This window comes from Labeo rohita, chromosome 19, assembly GCF_022985175.1.
Source record: "Labeo rohita strain BAU-BD-2019 chromosome 19, IGBB_LRoh.1.0, whole genome shotgun sequence".
Taxonomy (NCBI): Eukaryota; Metazoa; Chordata; class Actinopteri; order Cypriniformes; family Cyprinidae; genus Labeo; species Labeo rohita.
In genome coordinates this window covers 18,663,626-18,682,026 of record NC_066887.1, presented here as the reverse complement: position 1 = coordinate 18,682,026, position 18,401 = coordinate 18,663,626, and the positions used below count along the sequence as shown (strand labels likewise).

The following is an 18,401-nucleotide window of genomic DNA, read 5'->3' as shown; positions in this document are numbered from 1 at the left end:
CGTATTGTTACAATAATTTCAAAACCCATTTTGTGCACTTAAAAGCACCAAAAAGATGAATAAGAACACGCTTGTTTTTTACACAACACAAATTGTATTTTCAATGTTCTCTCATCTCCCCCTAGTGGGGTTATATGTTTGTCAGATTCATATAAGATTCATTCATAAATTTGTGTATTCATAATAAAATGACCTACGTTAATAGAATGTACTAAATATGGCCTATTTTACATACATATATACAGTATTATTAACAATTAATTATTGTTACAATACCCTGCCATTCATTTTAGGATCAGTGAGATTTTTAATGTTTCTTAACGAATTCTCTTGCTCATCAAGGTTGCATTTACCTCATGAAAAAAACAGAAAAACAGCAATATTTTAAAAATATTATTACAGTTTAAAATAATGGTTTTCTACTTGAATATATTTTAAAATATAATTTATTCCTGAGATGCAAAGCTGAATTTTCATCAGCCATTACTCCAGTTAAAGTGTCTCAGTTAAAGTGTTATTTCTTTTATTATCAGTGCTGGAAAAAGCCGATGTAAGTCTTTGCTATCACTTTTTAGCAATTTAATACATCCTTGCTGAATAAAAGTATTAATTTCTTAAAAAAAGTTTTTTTACTTACCACAAACTTGTTATAAATGTTAGTTTATATTGTTACAAAGGATTTCTATTTTAAATAAATGCTGTTCTTTTTAACCTTTTATTTATTAAAGAAATAAAGAATCCTGAAATAAAGTATCACAGGTTCCAACAAAATATTAAGCATATTAAAGAACAACTGTTTCCAACATTCCTAATAAATCAGCATATTAGAATGATTTCTGAAGGATTATGTGACACTGAAGACTGCAGTAATGAAAATTCAGCTTTGCATCACAGGAATAAATTACATTTTGAAAATATATTCACATAGAAAACAGTTATTTTATATTGAAATAATATTCCACAATATTAATTTTTTTCTGGATTTTTGATTAAATAAATGCAGCCTTGATGGGCAACTTCTTTAAAAAAGGAAAAAATAAATAAATAAATAAAAAAAAAATATATATATATATGTGTGTGTGTGTGTGTTTAAAAGATGTTTTAAAGAAGTTGCTTTTTAAGTTGCTTTTTAACCTTAATGTTATATATATGTGTTCTTGTTTGAACTGCGATAATGATTGTCTGTGCCATTTTTATTATTTATTCTATTTTATATTTATCAAGCAGTTCATATGCAGCTAGCTTTTTGTTAATTGGTTGCAACTCTTTTATAAAACGTGTATTGACATTACTACTTTAATTTGTAAGCTTGATAAACTACATTTTCAAATATGCAAACATGCCCACAGGACACACATTTGTTAAAGAGTCACAGGCTTTACGTCCTGTTTAAATGAATCATATCAACAAATGAACAGAGTACATGAAACCATAAGAACTAACCAATCCAGAATGTGACACACTGCTCAGATCTTTTATTTAAAGAAATGTCACATTAACAACCAGAACACAAGGACATTCAGGTAACTTGTTTCATCTTTGTCAAAAAATATGGGAGAGAAGGAGGGGAACCGATTAACTGTTACAGAACAATTCTAAACAAACTTCGTTGCGCAGACAGGTTTAGCATTGCCTTCTAAAGTGGTTGCATGGTCGAGATAAAGAATACTGGAATCACTGATGTATGCATTTGCAGGAAATGATGACGTTCTTCATCACCATCATCATTTCCAATGGCAAAACCAACTTAAATAGGGGGAATACAAAAGAGATAAAATGAACTACATCGCAGCCCTGAGCATTTCTGTGGCTGTAACCCACCCCTCCCTCCAATTGCAAAAATCAAAGGCACTCACACTGACCAAAAACATTTCCAATGAGTAGATGATCATGTTTTCATCATGTTTTTAAATATGCAATGCCATGCATCAAACCTATGTTGAACATCAGTTTTATGCATGGGACAAAAGAGTTTATCATTATCATCATTCACTTTGTACCAAATCCTGTATGACTTTCTTTATTTTATGAAACACAAAAGGAGATTTCAGGCAAAATGAAACTCTTGGTCACCATTCGTTTTCATTGCATCCTGGTCTATATAATGAACTTGAATATGGACTAACATTTTTGTGTTCCACACATCAAGACTTTCAAGGTTTTAGAGCAAAATAAGAGTGAGAAGATAACAGAAGATTCATTTTTTGCAAAACTTTAAATCATGATCGCTTAGTTAAGTTTTAATAGTTTCGCCTTGGCGTATTTATACTGGTCATTCTTTGTGTATATTATTTACATATTAGGCTCAGATCTGATCTAGTTCAACCAAAAATTAACATTCCGTCATCATTTACTCATCCTTGTGTTGATTCAAACCTGTATGACACAAAAAATATTATGTAGAACATTGCATTCCAAAAAACATCAAATGGACACAAAAACAGTTTTTCAAAAGTCATACAGGTTTGTAATGACATGAGGGTGAGAAAGTGCTAACAGAATTTTCATATTTGGGTGAACTGTGCCTTTAAATTAAGTGTTTAATTGGCAGTAAATATACAGGGATTGGACATAAAATATGCAATATTAAGGAAATGCCTGAATACGGAGTGTTCTGTCACATACCACAGTTACATACGCCTGGGCTTTCAATATTGCACTGAAACATTGTGAAACTTCTGATAATCTATTCCTGATGTACCCCCCTCCCCCCAACCCTTAGCACATGTATATTGTCTTAATTTGAACATTCACATCAATCGTGACGTCCTGTAACTCCACACTGGAGCAAAATCCACTTGATCTCGCATGCACAATCTCAGTCCTTCTCTTCCCCTCGTGATTTCCAATTGTGATTTTGTCGTCCTCTCAAAATTAGGGTGAGCACTACTGAGAAAATAAAAAACATTTTACTCCAGTTTTAATACGGGTTGATTCATCGTAGTGTTATATTTTGTTTTCTATATTTAAACATTCTCACACACACACGCGAAACCAGACAGAAACGCTCAAAGCTTCCTGCTCTCAGTCACGTGATCAATCGGCGGGAGGCGTATCCTACAAAACTCCAGAGACTTGCATCCTGCTGCTCGTTTTGTGTTCTATTTGTTCTTGTCATGAGAGAAAGCATTCCTATTGGTTGAGGAGGAGGAGCAGGACGTAAACACTGTGTAGTCGTCATAACGGCATCGAAATGCAACGTTGTTTGCGTATTCAGTAGTTCCATAATGCTTGAAGTACTTCCTTCGATTTGTTTTCTATATATCCAAATATGAAATATTTTACATGGTAGCTCCTTGATTTTTCTTTTTGTATATCCAGTAGGTGGTATTTTTATGTACGTAGTATTTGTCACGTTGCATTGTATTTTATTTTGCGTAACTTGTTCAGGTCCATCCTGCTGCCAGGCAACCGCTCAGTGAACAAGCCATGCCTCCCGTAGCCACAGCCCCACACAGCATCTCGTAGTGGTGTGGAGCAGAGGCAGGGCAGAGTTTAGAGGTTGTCTGACAGCTTGACTTTCTATGGGATCTACCAGAAGCCCCTCCTTCTGTCAGAGTATGACGCAGCAGCGGCAGAGACGCTGGCCGCCTCCGTGCACTGAAGGAGGAGGTGTGACCGGGGCAAAGTAAGCGTGGACTTTGATCTCAGGAAGGTGAGCCTACAGGAGAGACAACAGCAGAATGAGCCAGACTGTGACGTAACTGGATTCAAATCATTTTTCTCCACACTCTGAACCAAGAAAGAAAAAAAAAAACAAAAAAAACAAAAACAAATCACATCGCTTCTCACGTTTGGTTTGGACCAAAACTCAAGATTAACACAGAAGACATTAGTCTACAGTAAAGCAATATTGTCTTTTTTTTTAGTGTCCAGTGCTTGTCTGATAACCAATAATTAAAGGAGAATCCACTTCCAGAACAACAATTTACAGATAATATACTCACCCCCTTGTCATTCAAGATGTTCATGTCTTTCTTTCTTCAGTCGTAAAGAAATTGTGTTTTTTTAAGGAAAACGTTTGAGCATTTTTCTCCATATAATGGACTGATATGGTGCCCCGATTTTGAACTTCCAAAATGCAGTTTAAATGCGGCTTCAAACGATCCTAAATGCGGTTGTAAACGATCCCAGCCGAGGAAGAAGGGTCTTATCTAGCGAAATGATCGGTTATTTTCATTTAAAAAAATACAATTGAAATACTTTTTACTCTCAAATACTCGCCTTGTTTTGCTCTCCCTGAACTCTGTGTATTCTGGCTCAAGACAGTTAATGTGTATGTCGAAAAACTCCAATCGTATTTTCTCCCTCAACTTCAAAAATCATTTCAAAATCATCCTACATCGCTGCAGATGTTCTGACCCGGTCTTTGCAAAGTGAACATGCAAAGGAGATCAAACAACCTTGACAAAAAAGGTAAAACAGCGATACAGGATGATTTTGAAGTTGTGGGACAACATGAGATGGGAGTTTTTCGACAAACCCTAACTGTCATGAACCGTAAAAAACAGAGGTTGGGAAGAGCAAGACAAGACGAGTGGTATTAAAAAGTATATAAACTGTATTATTTTTATGAAAACAACCAACCATTTCGCTAGATAAGACCCTTCTTCCTCAGCTGGGATCGTTTACAATGTCATTTGGGATCATTTGAAGCCGCATTTGCACTCTCTCCCATTCATAAATAATAGAAGTGCAATCTCTTTGTACATCTAAAATCTTTGACCAAACTGAACCTCAACATCTGGGCCAGCCAGACAAATCACCTGACTTGAATATTATCAGACCGCTGTGGGCCATTTTGGAGAGAAAAGTGAGAAGCAAATTCCCTCCTCCAACATCTCTAAAACAACTGGCAAATATATATATATATATATATATATATATATATATATATATATGCAAAGCTGTTTTTCTTAAAACAAGTTTATAATTAAAAATTTCTGCAACTGATTAACTAGAAAAGTGCAAATATGCATACAACAAAAATATGTGCCTTGAGTATTTGATGCTGGCCCAGAATGCAATAAAACAGGCCATAGTTTACTTCCCAAAATGACGCTGTAACCAATAACAAATTAAAAATGAGTCTTTGTAATGTGAGACTGTAATGTGATCAGTAATATTTTCATGACTGATTATTGCTGTACAGTACTCAAAACCAATCCCTAGTATTAGGGTCCTATGAAATCAGTTTTATTTTTTCCCAAATTCTGTTTTATTTTTTCCCAAATTCCATTCTTTCCATTTTAATTTTTCTTGATTTTTCATGAAAATCATGAAACAATTTCACATCAATTTATTAAAAAGTTAAAAATTACAAGTTTAGGGCCCTATGAAATGTTTTGTTTTTCGTCACCATATGTTTCACTGTTGTCAAATTCTGTGTTTTAGCATGTCTAATTTGAATGCATACTTAATTTATTCAAATTTATTCTTAAAATAGCCTTATGAAATGTTTTTTTTCCCCTCAGAAATTCTGTGTTGTCTATTTAACATTTTCTGTTTATCAAATGAAGGCATTAGAAATTCATTTAATTTATCTTTTAACTACTAATAATTAAGCAAACTTTATTTTTTGGCAAACAAAGGGGATTTACTATTAAAATTAAAACATGGAAGAAATGTTGTGTCATTACACCCTAAAAAGTAATGTTTGTTTCATTTTAGTAGTAGTAGAAGGCTATGTAAATTCTACTGAACAATAGTAATATATTTCTGGCACAATGTCTTCAAGTTAAACCAGACTTCTATTTTGACGAGTTGCTGTGACTTCCTTTACAGTTGTGTGTGTGTATGAGCTAGTTTTACTCAAATGGAATGGTCAAATGCTCATGAAGTGACTCTCAGAGCAGTTCTGGAGATGTTGTACATGTATTTATGTCCTCATTTGGTATTTTTGTGGCTTAATATTTACAGATACTAGTCTGTATCACATTTTGATTTAAGTGTAACAACCTATTTGTAATTAATTCATCCAAACTTTGACAATTTCCGTGACATTCCACGTTATTCAGTAAATTGTTTTTATGACTGGATTCCGTGGAAATTATAGGGCCCTATAGTATTTACACACTCTCTTGCTGGCACTTCAAACAGACGCTGCACATTTGAGTCTGCACCTCAATGTAGATCATTTTTGTCAGTATGTGGTTGTTACATTTGAGACTATGTGTGGGCGTTGTGACATATCTAGCGATTATTTTCCACAGACCCGAATTCGTTTGATGCCTGCGCGGGTGACCTGCTGGCAGTCATAGAGCTCGATGCGTTCCAGGCGCTGGCAACTCTTGAGGTGCTCCAGTGTGATGTCTGTGATCAAGGGGCAGTTGTCCAGCTCCACGACCTGCAGACGCTCCTGACCACACACACTGCTGCTCAGGTGTCTGATTCCATCATCTGTTATCAACTCACAGTGAGACAAGCTCTAGAAAACACACACACACATATATACACCAAAGTAAGCAGGCTATAAAGAGTGAGCTTCAGAAAACAAATGGCCATGCTTTATAATTCCTTTACAGAAAGCCATAAATAACAAGCATGGAAGCAATACTCCCACACACTCTCCATCTCAAACACTCACCAGCGCCTGCAGCCGAGGGCAGTGAATTGAGAGCTGAACCAGAGTGTTATCAGTCACCTGAATGGGACATACAGACACAGAACATTAATATCAGCATGCTGACGAATCAGGATAAACTGCAGCAAGGAAACAGACACAACTCAACAGTAAAAAGAAACCCTTAAGATACCTTGACTATATAGTACAGGTAGGCATTTAATGATAAATTAGAATAGTTAATATTTTATGAATTAGCATACCATAAATGTATGTCATAGTTGTTTTACTGTTTAAATTTTGTTGTAGGCTGCCTTGTGACAACTTACCCCATATGAATGCAATACCATTCAAAATTTTGGAATTGGTAAGATTTTCTTTCTTTAAAGAAATTAATACTTTTATTCAGCAAGGATGCATTAAATTGATCAAAGTGCTAGTAAATATTTTATATTTCAAAAAAATCAGTTCTGTAAAAACATTAAGCAGCACAGCTTTTTTCAGCATTGATATTAGAAATGTTTCTTGAGCACCAAGTCAGTATATTAGAATGATTTCTGGTCATGTGACGCTGATGACTGGAGTAATGGCTGCTGAAAATTCAGCTTTGCCATCACAGGAATAAATTAATTTTTTTAAACATTTACTAAAATAGAAAAGTGAATTTTACCGAATTACTACACTACCAGTCAAAAGTTTTTGAACAGTAAGATTTTTAATGTTTTTTAAAGAAGTCTCTTCTGCTCACCAAGCCTGCATTTATTTGATCCAAAGTACAGCAAAAACAGTAAAATTTTAAAATATTTTACTATTTAAGCTAACTGTTTTCTATTTGAATGTATGATAAAATATAATTTATTCCTGTAATTTCAAAGCTGAATTTTTAGCATCATTACTCCAGTCACATGATCCTTCAGAAATCATTCTAATATTCTGATTTGCTGTACAAAAAACATTTATTATTATTATTATATTGAAAACTGCAGAGTTACATTTTTTCAGGTTTCTTTGATGAATAGAAAGTTCAGAAGAACAGCATTTATCTGAAATATAATTTTTTGTAACATTATGAATGTTTTTATTATCACTTTTGATCCATTTAAAGCATTCTTGCTGAATAAAAAAAAAAAAAAATACACTGGCTCCAAGCTTTTAAATGGTATAGTGTATAATATAACAAAAGCTTTTTATTTTTCAGATTTCTGATCTTTGGATCCTTCTATTCATCAGAGAATCCTGAAAAAAATGTACTCAACTGATAAAATATTGATGATGACAACAATAAAAATGATTCTTGAACAGAAAATTAGACTGGAGTAATGATGCTAAAATTCAGCTTTGGAATCACAGGATTAAATGACATTTTAAAATATATTCAAATAGAAAACAGTTATTTTAAATAGTAAAAAGATTTCACAATATTACTGCACAATATTGGATCAAATTTGGATTTTGGATCAAATAAACAAAGGCTTGGTGAGCAGAAGAGACTTCTTTAAAAAAACATTAAAGATCTTACTGTTTAAAAACTTTTGCCTGGTAGTGTATACATTACCCTTCAATGCACAAAAGTGAACCCGTCCATGATGACTAGGAAATATACACCACATAGCTACTTAACTCACCAAAATACATTCCTCTAAATCCATCTTCTCCAAATCATGACAATTCTAAAACAGAAGGCATAGTTTGTTTAAGAATCCTCTCACATCGGCAGTGTCTTCTAACACAAAGCATGCTGTCTAAATCCAATGCATTTATGTTTTGTTGTTTCAAGGTGTTTATGTGATTACTCACTCTGGCAAGAACAGTAAAACCAGCATCAGTCACATGTGAGCAGCGAGCAGCCTCCAGAATCCTGAGGAAGACACATGCGATGTGAATGAATGACTCTGTGTGGGTATGTGTGCTTATCTGCGTACAGATGAAGAAAGCTTTACTTGAGCCGTTGGCAGTTGAGGCCGAGGGCAGTCAGAGAAGCGTCTGTGATGTTGCTGCAGCCAGACACACAGACCATCTGCAGTTTGTGACAACCGCGGCACAAACTCACAAAGCCGTCATCTGTGATTTGCTGCAAGACAGATAAAGTATCTTAATTATGTCCAACAAATTTACATAGTCTGTCTTTGTTTTTCATAAGCAATATTTAACTCTAGCATAGTAATGAATCAAAGTCTTACTGTGCATGATTGCATGTTGATTGTCATGAGCTCCGGACAGTGCTTTTGAAGGTGCTTCAGTGCAGTATCATCAAGCTGAAATGATGCATTTAACAATTACGTTACATTGTCGACGATTTCTCTCAAAGTGTTACACAGCTGACAACACAATGTATTAAGAGCTGAGGGCGGGGGGTGAAAACTTATTTAATTTTGAAGATCAGGGTAAATTTAACTTATTTTGTCTTCTGGGGAACACCTAAGTATCTTCTGTAGATTCCAAAGGGCTGTACTAAATTAAAAAAATATGATATTTAGGCGAGAAAAAAAAAAATAATAAATGTACACATCCTCATTCCATTCAAAAGTTTTCACCCCCAGCTCTTAATTCATCGTTTTTCCTTCTGGGGCATCAGTGAGCATTTGAACTTTCTGTAACAGTTGCATATGAGTCCCTCAGTTGTTTTTAGTCTCAAAATCATACAGTCATTGTTGGAAAGAGTGGGCAGTTTAACTATTCAGGACAAACAAGGGACTCATGAACAACTATCACTAAACAAACAAACAAAAAAAAATCATTGGATCATTCAGGTAACAACAGTATTAAAAAACAAGTGTACATAAACTTTTGAACAGGGTTATTTTTATGAATTCAACTATAATTTTCTCTTGCGGACTATATTTAAACATCTTTTATGTGAAACGGTTCCTCTTATTTAGTTATAAAATAAATAATAATACAATTAAAAAAAAAATATAAACAATTTGCAGATTTTGCAAGGTGTATGTAAACTTTTGACTTCAACTGTATGTACCTGTGTGCAGCCTCTCAGAAACAGAGCTCTGAGACTTGTGCAGCCACGGCTGAGAGCCTCAATGCCATCACTCGTGATCTGATCGCACCAGGACAGGTTCAGATTCTCCAACATCCGACAGCCCTCACTAGCAAACAGAAAGAGCCAACATAAGGGTATGTCGCAAACAAAATAATGTTAACACCACTGCATCTATCTAAATCTTTACAAAATAAAGTTATTTATTGTATTAAAAGTTATTTATTTAAAGCTACTGCATTATGATACTCTCGTGAATGCCTGTCCACTGACACAGAAGAGAAGAAATTGTTAAATAAAGTTAGTTTTTGTTATTCTCATAGCTTTATAAAATTATGGTTGAACCACTGATGTCACATGGACTATTTTAATGATGTTTTTAGTAACTTTTGGGGTCTTGAACATGTCAGTCGCGTTGCTGTCTATGCAGGGTCAAAAAGCTCTCGGATTTTATCAAAAATATCTTAACTTGTGTTCTCAAGATGAACAAAGGTCTTACAGGTTTGGAATGCCGTAAAGGTGAAGAATTAAAGGAGAAATCCACTTCCAGAACAACAATTCACAAATAATTTACTCACCCCCTTGTCATCCAAGATGTTCATGTCTTTCTGTCTTCAGTTGTGAAGAAATTATGGTTTTTGAGGAAAGCATTTCAGGATTTTTCTCCATATAATGGACTTCATTGGTGCCCTGATTTCAAACTTCCAAAATGTAGTTTAAATGCAGCTTCAAAGGGCTCTAAATGATACCAGCCGGGGAGGGTTTTCGGAAAATAACATTTTTTATACTTTAAGCACAAAAGCTCATGTAGAACAGGCCCTGGGATGCGCATTCACGATGCTACGTACCATTAGATCACGTCGAAAGGTCATGCAGAACGTAGGCGGCACTACACACCCGGTGTTTACAAAGCAAACGCACAAAGACTAAGAAAGTGCAAGCAAGTCAAATGCTGTTTACAACCAAAAAGGTACAACAATGTCCTCCTTGTAGGAGAAAATAAGATGGCGTTTTTCGCCATACTCAGTACATAGACGATGAACTTACACATGATTCGTAGTAGTGATGGGAAGTTTGGATCATTTTACAGACTTGGACCTTTGAGTCTCGTTCAGCAAAATGAACGAATCTTTGAGTCATTTCGTTCATTTTAGCAAAATATAATTAAAATGTTACGTGTGACTTCCCTAACACATCTACTGCTTACACAAATGCTGATCACACACGAAAACAAGACAAAACTATAATGCTATAAGAAACAGAAAACATTAATTCATTGTTTAATTGGGTCTTTAGTCTATGATTAGCTCACCACACCTCTTATCTGAAAAGTTTTCGGGTTTGAGTCGTTCGTTCATCACGTGACAGCCCCATAAGATGAACGAAGACTCCAAAAACCTGAAGACTCAAAACAAGTGAACTAATTCCAGTACAGAACCTAATAGGATGTTGCGCATGCACAACTGAACGAATCACTCCCTGAGATGACTCGTTCTTCCCGAGTCACATTAAAGATTCGTTCAAAATGAAAGAATTTTCCAAGAATGACCCATTACTAATTCGTAGCATCATGGATGCGCATCCTAGAGCCTGTGCTACACGAGCTTTTGTGCTTAAAAAGTATGTAAATGTTTATTTTTTGAAAACAAATGACTGATCGTTTCTCTAGATAAGACCCTTCTTCCTTGGCTTAGAGCCCTTTGAAGCCACATTTAAACTACATTTTGGAAGTTCAAAATTGGGGCACCAATGAAGTCTATTATATGGAGAAAAATCCTGAAATGCTTTCCTCAAAAAACGAAATTTCTTTACGACTGAAGACAGAAAGACATGAACATCTTGGATGACAAGGGGGTGAGTACATTATTTGTACATTTTTGTTCTGGAAGTGGACTTCTCCTTTAATGACAGAATTTTCATTGTTGGGTGAACTATCCCTTTAAGAGGTGGGAATATAAACAGACATTATCTCAAATGTCTACCAATGAGTTAATAATTGGTCTTAGTCTGTTTAAATATTCACTCTCAGAATTTCCTGTTTCACCAGCTCATACATTATAATCTACTACACCTGTGGAAAAGATTCATCATATAGAAATGTGACAGAGGTGACAGACTTATAATCATTAACAAAGTCAACCTCCTGACACAATAAAAACAAAACTAGGCTTTAACACTCTCCAGTTATGTTTTAAAGACTTCATCAAAACAAAATCACAGTTTTGCATTTTTGGTCCATGTGTATTAGCTTTGAGATCATCAAGTGTTTAAAATTTGAGTCTTTCACTCCTAACAAAATGAAGCAATATTATTGTTGTCCTATTTTACGCTCAGTTACGTCAATATTTTGTCCAATAATCATCATGATTTGAGATAACCCAAACAGGACTTATGGTCATGATATTTAACATTATTTACACAATCAAAACTAATAACCCAGCACTTTTCCATTTAACTCCCCCCACCTTAAGGCCTTAAGTGCATGATTGGTGATGGACACGCAGGAGGTCAGGTCAAGGTGGCGAAGTTTGGAGCAGAACTTGCTAAGGCTGATACAGGTGGAGTCTGTGATCTTGGTGCAGCCGTTGAGGTTCAGATGTTCAATGTTGCGACAGTTCTGAGCAAAGGTTCTGCCAAATCAAATGAAACCTCTCAGCTGACAATGTTAAACAGAAAAACTACACAGTAAAAACATGGTAAACAGGGTGCAAAACAACAACAGCAACAAATAATCCTTACACCATCTCCTAACCAGCCACAATATGACATTTCCACCGACAAGACTTTTGTAACGGTGAAAGCTAAACTGCTGCACAATCCAATCAGCTACTAGAAAGATATTTTAATATTAAAAAAAATTACAAATCACAGCCACTTAAGACAAAAACTGATTTACTCAGAACTTGCCACTTTGAGTTGCTTAAATACAGCCAAATGCTATTTTATACTTTGATTGGACAGTTTCATTAATTGCATGAACTGTGCAATCATACAGTGCATGTTTTAATTAACAAAAAGTAATGTGGCTCACTTCATGGAGGCATCTCCCACACTGAGGCAGCCCCGAAGACTGAGCTGCCTCAAAAACCCCCCACATCGCTTCGAGATGTTCTCCACGACACGTCCCTAATGAAAAGACAGAGAGAGAGAGACAGAAAGAGAGCTCAGGCACAGAGGATCAGGGATGACGTTACAGTCTATGGATTCAGTAGAAAAGCCTACTGACCCAGTGTTAATCCCACACACATAACGCCCAGACGGACAATTTAAAGCACATAGCAAGATATTACTGATAAAATACTAAGTCAGACATACAAAGCAAAACCCAATAACACACAAGATTGTATCTGAAACCACAAACCAAAACATTTACTTCACACATGCTTTTTCACCTCAATATCTGTCTGAAAGTTGAAGAGATCAATCTTCTGCCAGTTACTTCCATCTAATGCAAGAACATTCCACGCCTGTTCATCCACACAGAAAAGGAGGACGCATTGTTACAAAACTATTTTAATCTAGGCAGTTTTGTTTAATTTTAACTAAACAAGCAGTTGAACATACCTTGGATACTTGGGCACACCTACACAACGTAACTACATCCAGGAAGGAGAAAATCCTGAAATAAAAACAGAGGTGTTTGATTACTTGTTAATTTCTTTTATTTATTATTCTGTTTTTTCCTCTCTACCCACTTCCTGTACAAAAGTATGTCAAGCTAATTAAGAAATTTGAATTTGAAAAAAAAAATAGATAGATAGATAGATAGATAGATAGATAGATAGAGAGAGAGAGAGAGAGAGAGAGAGACAGACCGATAGATAAACCGACTGATAGAGACAGACGGACAGACGTAGACACCAATAGATAGAGCCAGACAGACAGACAGACAGATAGATAGATAGATAGATAGATAGATAGATAGATAGATAGATAGAGCCAGACAGAGCGACAGATTGATAGGGACCAACAGACAGACACACACATACACAATAGATAGATAAACCGATAGAGATAGACAGACAGACAGACCGATCGACACAGACAGACCAGCAGACAGACAGAAAGACAGACAACTAATAGATAGATACCAACAGACAGACAGACAGACCAACAGATCATTACAGAGAGACAGACAGATTAACAGATCTATACAGACAGACAGACAGATATATAGAGACCGATAGACAGACCGATAGAAAGACAGAGACAGACAGACAGACAGACAGACAAATATCTAGAGACAGATAGCCTGATAGACCAATAGATAGACACAGATAGAAAAACAGATCAATACATAGAGACAGACAGACAGACCGATAGATTGATACAGACAGACAGAGAGATAGAGACTGACAGACAGAGGGACCAATACATAGAGACAGACAGACTGACAGATAGATAGAGGCCCACAAACAGACAGACAGACCAATAGTTAGGTAGAGACAGACGGACAGACAGACAGATAGATAAGATAGATAGATACAGACAGACTGACCAATAGATAGATAGATAGATAGATAGATAGATAGACAAACAGATAGATAGATAGACAGACAGACAGATACTGACAGAAAGACAGAAAAATATATAGACGGCCTGATAGACAGACCAATAGACAGACAAAGACAGACAGACCAATAGATATAGAGACAGACTGATAGATCAATACACAGACAGACAAATATGTAGAGATAGACAGACCAATAGATAGATAGATAAATAGATAGATAGACAGACAGACAGACAGACAGACAGACAGACAGACAGACAGACAGATAGATAGATAGATAGATAGATATCGACAGAAAGACAGAAAAATATATAGAGACAGATAGCCTGATAGACAGACCAATAGATAAAGACAAAGACAGACCAATAGATAGAGGCCCACAGACAGACAGAGTTAGAGAGATAGAGATAAACAGACCGATAAATAGGATAGATAGAGACAGACTGACCGATGGATAGATAGATAGATAGATAGATAGATAGATAGATGAGTGATACAGAGACAGGCATACAGATAGATATGTCCAAAATTTATTACAACAAAATCTGCCATCGCTTGCAATAAGAGTTATTAATTATGATGGGCTCACCTGAGCAGAAGCTCTTTGGGAAGTTTTTTGTTGATAAGGGCCTCATCACTGTTTGAGAACACCTGAACGATATGAAATGACACAGATGCATTACATAAAGCTCAGCCAGCACCAGTTATGCTCATGCACACAATCAATAAGCTCAAAGCTGGTTCAGACACGCCTCGGCCTGGTGCAACTTCACCCATAACACTTGCACAAGAAGGACAAATAGCATCAGCGAGTGTCTTAGATAACACTGCTGCTTTGTGACATCTTCTCAAGCCGTCGCATTCAGGGCACGTCAGCAAGCCAATCAGCTTGATCTAAACTCCGAGAACACCAGCCAACTCTAACGTTAAACGGATTCAGGCGCAGCGCCCGTTGCTGACACGGTCAGCTGGTGCCGTTGTGTTAGGACGGGATTACCCTTGACGAACAAAAGCCTAAACACGGCACGTAAAAATAGAGCTCTGCTCGGTCCAAAACACACACTCAGTACCCTTGCAGACATACACGCGCGGGCACGCACGCAGTCAGTCCCTCACGCGCGCGCGCGCGCCCACCAACACAAACAGACGCTTAAACACACTGTCATCGCTCAGACAACCTGCCACCGCCCGTTTTCGTTTCCCCAGGCAAAATATCACAGTTCAACGGCCACGTCCACAGTTCAGTCGATATGAGTTACCTCAAATCTGCCCTTGGTGATGCCGTTCATGTCTGTTGCAGTGTCAATAATAAAGACAGTCCTCGGCAAGCGCTGCGCACAGCGACGTTTGCGCGTTTTGTCAACGCTGGCGATCAAACTATCGTGACACAGACGCGCAGCTGTAACGTGTGGCCTGCTAGCCGTTCGTGTCTGCGCTGGTAACCGGAGAAATCCCGGGCTGGCCGCCGTCCGTGAACCATCACACAGCCAAAATAACAATAATAACATGGACGGAGCAGACTGCTGCTCTAACCTCACTTCCGCCTCCCGAGCTGCCTCTCTGACTACATTTCCGCTCGAGCGCAAATTCCTGCCTCAAGTGAGTGCTGCTTAATCTTTAAACGACGCCAATAAAATGCAAGAGGTGTCTGGCAAATAAGCTTAAAGAATAATCCTTTTTATGAGCACTGGAGCTAAGGCGCGCTCCTGCGCTCTAGGGGCTCCAAAGAGTGGCTGTCGTGACGTCACTTTTGCGGGAAAAACACGCGTGGTGGGTTTGTTTTGATAATGATGTATGAGGTTGCATAGGTGTGTAGTGGTTGACACACAAGTGGATGTGCAGGGGAATGAACAGAGACACTTCATTCATACAGAATAAAATGTCAGAAACAATATTTTGGCACAGAAAATATGCTTATGTAAAAATATGGATACTTTCAAAATTGATCATTTTAATTTAGAAGCATCTAACCAACATACACAAGTAAAACGTTTCCAAATTCAACTGTATTTATGTATTTTTATTTTACATTTCTGCAAAATGTCCATGTTTTGTAAGGTTCTGTTAACATAAGATGTTAAACTACATCCAGTATCCTGAAACCAGTTAGTTGAGATTGTTAAATACAGCTTTATAGTTTATTGATAGTTGAATAGTCCTAAACTGATTGCTGTCTGTTTACACATGTCAGCGATGCCATTACGACCTGCAAAAATGTACTATGTACTTTGGAAGTCTAAATTCAATAGTAAAAATCAATGTATTATTTTATCTAGGAAATGCGACTAAATTCAATAATACTTTGGTATGGTACAAAATCTAAAAAAAAAAAAAAAAAAAAAAAAAAAAAGTACAGCCCTGCAAACTCATACAGTCTGAATGTTATAAAGTGTTAATTTCTGTACATGAATAGATATTTATAGTGTTTTTGCATTGCAGTATTCCTGGTCAACAGCAGAGGGCGAAAGAGAGCCGCATTGAAGGTGAGTTATGATCTTTAATGATTTTCAGTCTGTGAATGGCGCTTGAAAATGTTCCGGTTAGTTATTATTCAGCTATTGAATCGTCTTTCAGTATTTCCCGGTTAGTCATTATTCAGCTATTGCAACATGACGTGTTTAGCAGGACTATTTATTATAAGGTAATTACCGGAAAGAGATGCAGTTTGTGCCTAATGTGTAGTCATGCTAAAAACTCCATATTTCTGCAACAGTCTGAGGCTGAAAAAGGATACAGAACTAAGGAGTTTGTCTTCAAAATGGAAGAAGTTTAACATCACTGTTATTCTTCCTAGGAGTAAAATCACTCCAACAGCAAGATTCCAGAAGGTTCCAAACAACCTCTGTATAACGTCAGCATCTACAGGCCTTTCTTGCATTGGCTAAGGTTGTCCAGGAGTCCACCAACAGGGACTGCACAAGAATGGTGCGCATGGCAGGACAACAAGATGGAAGCCAAGAACATTGCTACCAGTTTGCCAAAGACTGTGTGAATGAGCCAGAAGACTATGAAAAGAATGTTTTGTCAACAAATGAATGCCAGAAATAAAAACAGATTGATATAAAAATAAGAAGCATTGAATTTGACCAAAAAAGACACAGCTAACAGGGGACTTTCTTAGAATTCTGGAACATTCTGGAAAGGTTCTTATTCCAGTAGCATTAAAAGAACCTTCATTCAAAGTTTAGCTGGTTGTTATAACATTCTCTAACCAAAAATGTGACCCTGGACCACAAAACCAGTCGTAAGTAGCACAGGTATATTTGTAGCAAAAGCCAAAAATATACTGTATGGGTCAAAATTATAGATTTTTCTTTTATGCCAAAAATCATTAGGATATTAAGTAAATATCATCTTCCACGAAGATATTTAGTAAATTTCCTACTGTAAATATATCAAAACTTAATTTTTGATTAGTAATATGCATTGCTAAGAACTTCATCTGGACAGCTTTAAAGGTGATTTTCTCAATATTTAGATTTTTATCTTTTTTTTTTTTTTTTTTTTTTTTTTTGCACCCTCACATTCAAGATATTCAAATAGTTGTATCTTGACCAAATACTGTCCTATTCTATCATACCATACATCAATAGAAAGCTTTTTTATTTATAAATCATACGGGTTTTGTGGTCCAGGGTCACAAATGTTATTATACATCATTAATAGAATGTTTTTTTTTTTCTGAAACATTCTAGTTGGATGTTCATCTAACGCACAGCATCAAAACATTTAGAGAACATTCAAAAGTAACATTCACATAAGTGTTAAATATGGAATGTTCCCTTAATGTTTCTGCTAACTTTCACATAAATTAAAGTTTTTTTAAAAAGCTCAAAGTTTTGAATGTTCTGAGAACATTTAGAAATAATTTTCAGAACTTAATGGGAACATTATAAAAGCATTCTTATAGAACATATTTTTGTTAGTTTGTCAGCTGTGTATTGGTGGCTTTGTGTCTCTAGACCAGGACGTCTTGTTAAACGTTTTGTTTAACTTTTGGTGAAGAACTGATCTCAGTCTAGTTCAGATTTTACACAGGTTCACAAATTCTCAAGCACCGCTCTATATGTGTGTGCCGGCTTTAAGCTGTAATTGTTTGGCTAATACCTTGACTAAATAATAAGGTACGGAATTTAGGATCACACACAGCTCTGTTATTGAAGTAAATAACATTAGAAGCTGTTCAGACACACTCAACCTGCGCTGGCCACAATCCTGCCACTTACTCACTAAAAAACAAACATACTTGCTAATTCACACTCACTATCTCTTTTTCCAGCACAGACGTACACATAAAAGCTTTTAGAGTCGAATGAATGTGAGTGAGAGTGTGC

The 18,401-nt window shown here is 36.2% G+C and overlaps 1 protein-coding gene and 1 long non-coding RNA gene across 2 annotated transcripts; one reads left to right on the top strand and one right to left on the bottom strand.

Annotated features, from left to right (window-relative positions):
- Positions 1-1,458: 1,458 nt before the first annotated feature.
- Positions 1,459-15,779, bottom strand: fbxl2 (F-box and leucine-rich repeat protein 2). The gene is made up of 14 exons (XM_051136233.1): positions 15,327-15,779; positions 14,657-14,718; positions 13,119-13,173; positions 12,947-13,021; positions 12,586-12,680; positions 12,020-12,184; positions 9,537-9,663; positions 8,743-8,817; positions 8,503-8,633; positions 8,360-8,420; positions 8,188-8,232; positions 6,587-6,643; positions 6,215-6,427; positions 1,459-3,661 (listed from the first exon to the last, which is right to left on the bottom strand). Exons 1-14 carry the CDS (start codon positions 15,573-15,575, stop codon positions 3,554-3,556), a joined length of 1,518 nt encoding a protein of 505 aa, XP_050992190.1. The 5' UTR covers positions 15,576-15,779; the 3' UTR covers positions 1,459-3,553.
- On the top strand, positions 15,698-17,113 carry LOC127181478 (uncharacterized). The gene is made up of 3 exons (XR_007829782.1): positions 15,698-15,837; positions 16,507-16,550; positions 16,862-17,113. It is a non-coding gene; the product is annotated as an uncharacterized LOC127181478 (long non-coding RNA).
- The last annotated feature ends 1,288 nt before the right edge of the window (positions 17,114-18,401 follow it).

Bases quoted from the DNA above. Each gene is read 5' to 3' on its own strand.
- fbxl2 (XM_051136233.1), bottom strand. From the start codon at position 15,575: ATGTTATTATTGTTATTTTGGCTGTGTGATGGTTCACGGACGGCGGCC. The intron at 8,233-8,359 runs GTGAGTAATCAC...CTTCTGTTTTAG, and splicing joins GTTTTACTGTTCTTGCCAGA to AATTGTCATGATTTGGAGAA. The intron at 6,644-8,187 runs GTGAGTTAAGTA...TGTCCCATTCAG, and splicing joins ATTTAGAGGAATGTATTTTG to GTGACTGATAACACTCTGGT.